Below are 9,841 nucleotides of genomic sequence, written 5' to 3' on the forward strand. Positions count from 1 at the left end.
ATATTTTAGTTTTCCTTGTTTCCTTTCCTCACTGGGCGATTTTCCCTTTTTCAGGCCCTGGGCTTATAACATCCGGCTTTTCCAACTAGGGTTGTAGCTTAGTAATAATAATAATAATAATAATAACCATGGTCTTCCACCATACACTCGGGCACACTGTTCCATCTTCATAGTTGCCAATATTATTGTCTACTTTATTCGTTAACCTTCAACGAGAGAGAGAGAGAGAGAGAGAGAGAGAGAGAGAGAGAGAGAGAGAGAGAGAGAGAGCGCAAGGTCATGAGCGTACAGCACTACCGCTTAGATATGGGACATATCTTTTTCGTTACGAAACTTTTTAGACAAAGGCTTACTACTTTGTTGGTTGTACCACCATTATAGAACATGGAAATAAAATATACAGATTCTTATTGCAAAACCAATAATCTTGACATAACAGGCGAAATAACAACGTCATAAACACATAATTATTATATTTTACTTTTGAAAAGCAACAATTAATCTTTCGATTGTCTTTGGTTATAGCCTACCACTGCCTGAAGGAAGTTCAATACACAAATATATTAGCAATTTAACAAACACAAAGTTCATCAGCTTAAGGACAATGATTTTGCTGAGAACAGTTGGAAAAACGTATCGTACGGCGCAGGGAGAGTGAAGCCACTCAAATCAACATAGCAACAACAGATCTTACGAGGGTGTGGGTTCGACTGTTTCGGATACAGACTACGGAACCATGCAGAGGGCAACAATCAGTATTTCGGTAAGAACTAGAAGATAACATTTGTTATATACTTACACTAAAATGGTCTTTCAAGTTATATTTTAGCGGTTTCATCGAAGAATGTAGTTAATCATTGAGTACTGTATGCTCTTATTTTTTCATCTAAATCCCCATCTTGCAGTCAACCGGTTTGTAGAAATGGCAGTTACCACCACATGCAACGTGATTGCTTGACTCTTGAGTTACATAACAATCATCACCATACTTCAGGTCACACTTATGTAACGGTGTAGGATACGTTGCGGGAAGGGCTAGCGGCCCAAGCATCTTTTGTGGTACATTGTGGTTTCTTAAAAGTATCGAAAGTAAGAGTAGTTATGTTGAAGTGATTTCCAGAAATGATGTGAAAAAAAACTTTTTTGAAAATGGAGTGTGAATGTGCGTGTGAAGATAAGGACGCCAGGTGTTCTGTACACATTTTACATTACCACTGAACACGTAGACATACTTTTACACTTTTCATAACTTCGCATTCAGTTCAGCAACAATGGAAGACCCGGTAAGTTTTCTCATATATATATATATATATATATATATATATATATATATATATATATATATATATATATATAGATAGATAGATAGATTATATATATATATATATATATATATATATATATATATATATATATATATATATATATATATATATATATATATATATATATATATATATAGCCCTTTGTGGCTAGGGACTATTAAGTGCAAAGTAGGAGATGGTGAATGAAGAAGTATTCAATTAAAAGCTCAAGATAGAGACGACTGGCAGGTGTAGGCGTATTATTATTATTATTATTATTATTATTATTATTATTATTATTATTATTATTATTATTATTATTATTTATATATAAATAATAATAATAATAATAATAATAATAATAATAATAATAATAATAATAATAATAATAATAATAATAATAATAAAGAGACCAGGAACATACAAAGGTAAGACATGTTTGAGGAATTGTCCTGCATAGATAGTTATGGCTGACGATGATATATATATATATATATATATATATATATATATATATATATATATATATATATATATATATATATATATATATATATATATATATATATTGCGCGTGGCTTAGTTACAAGAGGGCAAATGACATTATGTAATGTAGTGCTAAGTATGTTGTATAATCATGTTTATTATCTCAAGATAAATGGCTGATTTGCAACTTATATTGGGGGGGGGAGTAAAAGAAATAAGAATCGTAAATAATAATAAAAAAGGATATCCTTAAACTAATTATTTTCTATTGGGTTACTGAGACTTTCAAGATTTTTGGTGATCAATCTACCCAGAAGAAAGGTTTTAATTCTTTCAATCTTCCTTGTTTCGAGTATTGCTCTCCTGTCTGATGTTCAGCTGCTGATTCTCATCTTAATTTGTTGGAAACGAACTTACGGTCTATTAATTATCTTATTTCTGATCTAGATCTCTGGCACCGTCGTTCAGTGAGTTCATTATGCATATTGCATAAGATTTTTCTAAGTCTGACCATCCTTCACATTCATATCTTCCCGGACTGTACCTTCCTGTTCGTAATACTAGGTATACCGTTAATTCTACTTGTCGGACCTTCTCCTTCTTGAGGCGAAATAGTAAACAGTATTCTAGAAGTTTTATTCCATATGTGACCAAGTTGTGGAATGATCTTCCTAATTCGGTAGTTGAATCGATGGAATTTCTAAAGTTCAAATTTGCAGCAAATGTTTTTGTTGAACAGGCTGACATAAAATTCTTTTTATAGCATGAAAGATCTACTTTAATGTTGTTACTGTTCTTGAAATATTTAATTTCAACTGTTCATTACTTCTCTTGAAATTAATTTATTTCCTTTCCTCACTGGGCTATTTTTCCCTGTTGGAGGCCGTTTTTAAGTGAAGTTATAGCATCTTGCTTTACCATCCAGGGTTGTAGCTTAGCTAATGATAATGATATTTATGGATTATGCCCATGTAAACTATCTAGGTCTCCGTATTTTCAGTTTTGCGATTTTTCGTTCTCTTGTAGCTTGGGCGACCCTTCATTGTGTTTTGTTTAGTGCCTGCAAATGTTAAACTTGTGATTTCCCATTATTGCAGTAGGAAGTTCAAATGGCTGATCTAATATCGTCATTCCCCAAGCCTTGGGCACTTCATTAAATTTAGAATTGGTATTTTACTGTGAGAAAATGCCATGGCTTCCCGTAGCCTGTTAGGTAACACTTGCCGTATTTAAACACTGGCGCCGTGTTCACGCAACCCACGCTCCACAGCCAAGGTCTCTAATGGGACCTTTTTAGTCGGCTATTTCACAGATTTAGATATTATGTACTACATACTTACACAGTTTATACAACACATTTACGTATATCTGCACGAGACTGAAATGAAGGTTATACTGCACAATTACACAGTAAACACTACAGCTTTACACATATTTACATGAGCCTGAAATAGATTATTATTTCATAGTCCTGAACAGTTTGCTTTCGCTATTTTTTTTTTTAAGATGGTAGTTTGTTCCACTTTATTTCGATTAAAGCAACATTTTTTTTTATGTGATGATTTCGTTGTTTTAAGATATTCCCTAAAATAAAGACCCGTTTTTCAAGGCATTCTTGTTTATTCTTTACCGGTTTAACAAGGCTCTTATGAGAGCGGGTTAGTTGCAAAGCTCCACGAAGCCTACTCAGGTTTATCGCTTTAGCTGTGATGCTTAATCCAAACAGTCAATGAATATGAAAACCAGACATATATTTTTCATCGGTGAATAATGTGTATGTGATTTTGATGTGCCTCTGGGGGAGTTTGTTCATTTAATCTTTTACAAAATCATCATCATCATCATTTCTTACACCTATTGACACATAAGGCATAGGAAAAAAAATGCATTTGTTATAACTAAAATATCTCTGGCGAGTATCAGACTGTGACCAGTTATCTTTGACGACGGTGTGTGTGCCTGTATATATATATATATATATATATATATATATATATATATATATATATATATATATATATATATATATATATATATATATTCAAATAAGCCATATATATTTTTAATACATTAATGTCTGGATTCTCTTAACGACCTCGGTATCAGAGCCCCAGGCGAAATCACACAAAGACAAGAGGTTGTGACCGGCCGGGAATCGAACCCTGGTCGGCAAGCTTGTATAGACAGTGACTAAACCACTCGGCCGACCAGGGTTCGATTCCCGGCCGGTCACAAGCTCTTGCCTTTGTGTGATTTCGCCTGAGGCTCTGATCCCGAGGTCGTTAAGAGAATCCAGACATTAATGTATTAAAAATATATATGGCTTATTTGAATATGAAAAACACGTCTAAATGTGCAAAATTTATCATATATATATATATATATATATATATATATATATATATATATATATATATATATATATATATATATATATATATATATCCCCATATAGGCAGTACTTAAAATATACAATTTTTCGTGTATAGGCCTATATGATAAAATGACACACACTCTTCTCTAGCGTAAATGTAGGATATATATATATATATATATATATATATATATATATATATATATATATATATATATATATATATATATATATATATATATATATATATATATATATATATATATAGAGAGAGAGAGAGAGAGAGAGAGAGAGAGAGAGAGAGAGAGAGAGAGAGAGAGAGAGAGAGAGAGAGAGAACCATAATATCAACCTTCCAGTTCTGTGCAATGTTTTACGGGTGAGTTAGTGAGTCATGACCTTTTCTCAGCTCCAACTGACTCCGGCACCCATTCATAATCAAATCAGCTGGTGGGTTAGTGTAATGAAGTGTTGTGTTGGAAGCGGGATATATTTGAATGGGTGAATTTGCTGTTTTGAAGTGACCTAATGACAGTAAAATCACTGTCTGTATAGATTGATTAAATCTAAAATTGAGACCGAAAAGAATATCTTACATAATTTGATTCGATAAGGATTATACGATTATCATGAAGTATTTTATGGTGAGATCATGGCAAACGATGCGGAATAAGGAATTGGAAAATAAAAAAATTCAATCAAATAAAACTAATCGTTTCTCTCATGTGAGAGAGATAAAGAGCACGGAAGTCATGTTAGTAAGATTGTGTATTCGTCTTACAAAATTAATCCTTGGATTTTTAATGTTCATACCTCACGAAGCAGGCACCAAGTGACACTATTTTAACCATCCAACATATATTTTGTGTGTACAGCTTTTGAAACAAATTTATGGTTCAGAAATCTTCTCTGACATTTTATCTGATTCTGAGTGTTTTTCTTTTTTTTTTTTTTTTTTTAGATATTAATATTTCTCAGAAACAGATTTAATATATAATGTTCAAATATCTATTTATCATGAGCTTTGGTTTCTAACTTATTTAGAGATTTATGTTTTGGTCAGAGCACCTACACGACATTTTATCTGATTCGGATTGTTATTCGGTTTTCAAATTCCTTTGCTTTCAAGAAAGTACAGTTTTAATAGATACAATTGAAATGGGTTTTGATTTTTAACTTATCTCTTTAACATATGATTTGATATATATATATATATATATATATATATATATATATATATATATATATATATATATACATATATGTGTGTGTGCGTATATATATATATATATATATATATATATATATATATATATATATATATATATACAGTATGTGTGTGTATATCTATCTGTCTATTTATCTATCTATGTATGTATGTATCTATCTATCTATCTATCTATATCTATATATATATATATATATATATATATATATATATATATATATATATATATATAGCTTCCAAACTTATTCGGGCTAGCTCTGTAGGAGTCAATTTTGATTCCTTGGGCTAGTAAATCTCCGTTTCTTTAATGATGAATTAATAATGGTTGGTTATCATTAGTAAATCGCTATAATAATAATGATAATAATAATAATAATAATAATAATAATAATAATAATTATTAATAATAATAATAATAATAATAATAATAATAATAATAGGAGGTATTGCGATTAGTCGGTTTATTCATGTGCGTCTATGAACAGGATACCGTCAAAACTTCGTCGAAGATTTTGGAGCTGATCTGGTTCCGAATCCTAGGTTCGGATTTGCATTTTTCGTGTGTCTGTGGAAAGGATTATGTGAAAACTACTCGACGGATTGTGACATTTTCACCACAGATAGATAGATCTTAGGTCATGGTCAACCCAATTAAATTTTGGAGATGATCCTGATCAGGATTTGCATTTTCGCCATTTTTAAAGAATGTCAAAAGTACTTGATGGATTTTGACGAAAATTTCACCACAGGTAAACCCTAAGTAAAAAACGACCCCATTACATTTTGGAGATGATCTGGATCCGGATTCTAGATGCCGATTGGCGTTTTTGGCCATCTTAAAGATAACGTAAAAACTACTTGATGGATTTGGACGAAATTTCCACCAAATGCAGATCTCAGGTCATAGACGACCCCATTAAATTTGGAAAATATTCTGGATCCGGATACAGATTCTAGATCAGAATTTTAATTTTTTCGCCATTTTAAAGATATTGTTACGTCAAAAAAAAAAAAAAAAAAAAAAGAATGTCGGATTTTGACAAAATTTCCACCACGAATAGATCTTAGCCTATGGACTGCTCCATTACCCTTTGGCGGAGGTCGGAAATCTCTGATTGCTCCTATTATTATTATTATTATTATTATTATCATTATTATTATTATTATTATTATTATTATTATTATTATTATTATTATTATTATTATTATTATTATTACCTCCGCCAAGGAGGTATTGAGATCGAGTCGGTTGAATTATTTGTGTGTCTGTGGACAGGATTACATAAAAATAACTAGATTTGTTTTTATTAAAATTTTTACCGAAGATAGACCTTAGGACATGGACAACCCCATTAAGTTTTGGAGCTGATCCGTATCCGGATTTGTATTTTTCGTGTGTCTGTTAATAGAATTATGTCAAAACTGCTCTATGGAATTTGACGAAATTTTCACCACAGATAGATCTTAGGTCATGGACGACCCTATTAAATTTCGGAGATGATCCGGGTCCGGATTTGCATTTTTTCGTCATTTTAAAGATATCGAAATAACTTGACGAAATTTCCACCACAGATAGATCTTAGGCCCTGAATGATTACATTAACCTTTGGCAGAGGTCACAAGTCTCTGATTGCTCTTGTTGTTGTTATTATTATTATTATTATTATTATTATTATTATTATTATTATTATTATTATTATTACTTCAACTCGAGGGCCCTGATTACCTAAGTCTTTGGTTTTCTGAATCAATGTTGTTTTATGCAGCATCAAATTACCAACATATAAAAAAACTATATCGCAGGGCTTCTCACATATAGCATATACACGTTTCTTCGCATTTCAGAAAATAAAGATATTGATAATAGCAATTTTATCAGATTATATTAGTCTATATTACACCCAAAATACAGCAGGCCTTTAGCGCTATAAAATGATATACCAACACCTACTTATTCATAAATATGGTCTCATAATTACGCGTAAACATAATTATGATTAATTTACATGGTTACTGCCATATATAATGAATGTAGGCCTACATCTCCAAGTGTAGGTGTGCCTGAGGATAAAACTTTTCTGTAATCTTCATCTAAGTAATTATAAATAAAATTACCAAAATACCATGAACCCCCAATACCTGGTCTTAGCTTGTGTGGGATATGAGGCTTGGGCGCTGATCATATGTGTATATGGTCAGTCTCTCGGGCATTGTAACTGTCCCCTGCTTCTGCCATTCATGAGTGGTCTTTAAACCTTTGGCATAGACCATCTGAGGGAAGGATCTTTGCAGCTACCCACGGAGTGGTTGTTAATCGACTTTTGCCTCGCCATAGGACTAACTATGACCCTTACGTTAATAATAGATATAAATTAATTAACAATGAAATCCTTGAAACAAACGGAAATCGTAAAAATATCCTGACCAAGCACGTAACCGGTAGTGGCTGTATAATATGGCTTCTTCTTACCCTTCGGTTATTTACGTAACATTTTTTTTTTTCTAATCACTTGGAAGCTTTTATAAATAAGGTTAAGAGTATTATCTTAGACCCTGGGTTACACCTGAACTCTAGATGCAGACACAAAAGGAGCCAATGAAAAAGTTACTCTGGTTCAGCAGTGTAAGATAGTATTTTAGCAATTTTGTGAATATAACGAAGACGGGTTGGACTACAAAATAATTATTTGGAAATAGAAAAAAAAAAAAAACTTTAGACTGGTATCGGGTAATTGCTGATAATAAATTAAAATTTAGTAAAAAAAAAAAAATGTACCTAATGACTTCTAAAGGAATATTTAGTGAATTCGTCATCAGGAAAGGGAGGATTTAATAAATTAACGTAAACAAAGGGTACCAATGATGCCCATGGAGAAATTATTGGTTTTATTTATTTTATTATTTTTGCCAGATTCCATATTCTACATCGTTTGCCAGTTGCTTACTATCAAAGGCTTTATGATCGTTATATCTTAGCTAGTAGTTTAATGTCATGTTGTGGTAAATCTATTGCTTATTTAATAGCAACATATGCCTTTTCATTACCAACAACCCCAACATGGGCAGGAAACCAGCATATTTCAAAATTCACCTCTTGGGAATAGAATTTGTTAAGGAGCTCTTTATTAGCTGGTTCTTATGCGTATATGACGTTTCTTAAATAGGAATAACCAACACACATATATGATTCCCCCTACCCTCACTTGTTTATATAGTGTCAATTGCTAATAAAATCATGGATAGTTCAGATGTAAATAGATCGTAATGAGTTGTTGTTGATGGGCACCATAGTGAGTATAGGAATGTGTATCTGGTGTTAATCAAGGTAATGTTCTTGCCCCATTATTTTTCATACTATATACACATTACTTGTGGTTTGGCCTAGAAAACAAGCTCGTTGCATATGCAGATAATGTTACTCTTTGCATTAATGCCATCTCCTGAAAGTAGATCTGAGGTTGCTGAAACCCTTAATAGAGATCTAACTAAAATTATTGCATGGTGTAAATTATGGGGCATGAAGTTGAATCCTAACAAAACTCAAAGTATGATTGTAAGTAGGTCAAGGACAGTAGCTCCTCAACATCCGGATCTCAGCATTGATAATGTTTCTTTAACTCTATATGATTTGTTTTAAATATTAGGTGTGATTCTGGACAGCAAGTTTACTTTTGAGAAACACATTAGGTCTGAGTCTTCTTCAATTACACAAAAATTGGCTTATTAGGAAAGTCTTACTGTACAAGATTTTCAGTGACCAATCTATCCCGAAGCAGTGTTTTAATTCTTTCATTCTACCTAGTTTCGAGTAATGTTCTCCTGTCTGGTCTTCAGCTGCTGATTTCCATCTTTAATTCTTGAATAGAAATCTACGGTCTATTAAATTTCTTATTCCTGATCTAGATATTAATTTCTGGCACCGTCGTTCAATTAGTTCGTTAAGCAAGTTGCATAAGGTTTTTCATGATTCTGACCATTCTTTACATTCAGACCTTCCCGGACAGTACCTTCCTGTGCGTAATAGTAGGTATGCAGTTAATTCTGCTTGTCAGGAGTTCTCAATCATGAGGCTCAATACTACACAGTATTCTAGAAGTTTGATTCTAGCTGTTAATAAATTGTGGAATAGTCTTCCTAATCGGGGAGTTGAATCGGTAGAACTTCAAAAGTTCAAACTTGCAGCAAAAGTTTTCTTGTTGAACAGGCTGACAAGTCTTTTTACAGTTTATACCAGGAGCCTGAATCTTGGTTTATATATGAAAGATCTGGTTTAATGTTGTTACTGTTCTTGTAATATTTTATTTTAATTGTTCTTTATTTCTTATATAGTTTATTTATTTCCTTATTTCCTTTCCTCGTTGAGCTATTTTTCCCTGTTGGAGCCCTTGGGCTTATATCATCCTGCTTTCCAAACTAGGAGTGTAGCTTAGCTAGTAATAATGATAATAAT

General features: G+C 32.1%; 1 protein-coding gene across 2 annotated transcripts in view; it reads left to right on the forward strand.

Moving 5' to 3' along the window:
* Positions 1-606: 606 nt before the first annotated feature.
* The window catches only part of LOC137640316 (proteoglycan 4-like), a 49,036-nt gene continuing 39,801 nt past the window's right edge, over positions 607-9,841 (forward strand). The window contains exon 1 of one of the 2 annotated variants that reach the window (XM_068372948.1): positions 607-763. In XM_068372948.1, coding sequence (XP_068229049.1) covers positions 737-763 — 27 coding nt within the window. In that variant the 5' untranslated portion in view covers positions 607-736. Of the gene's footprint in view, positions 764-993; positions 1,284-9,841 lie in introns of those variants that run through there. The other variant, XM_068372949.1, reaches the window with a different exon arrangement.

Source organism: Palaemon carinicauda, chromosome 4, assembly GCF_036898095.1.
Source record: "Palaemon carinicauda isolate YSFRI2023 chromosome 4, ASM3689809v2, whole genome shotgun sequence".
Taxonomy (NCBI): Eukaryota; Metazoa; Arthropoda; class Malacostraca; order Decapoda; family Palaemonidae; genus Palaemon; species Palaemon carinicauda.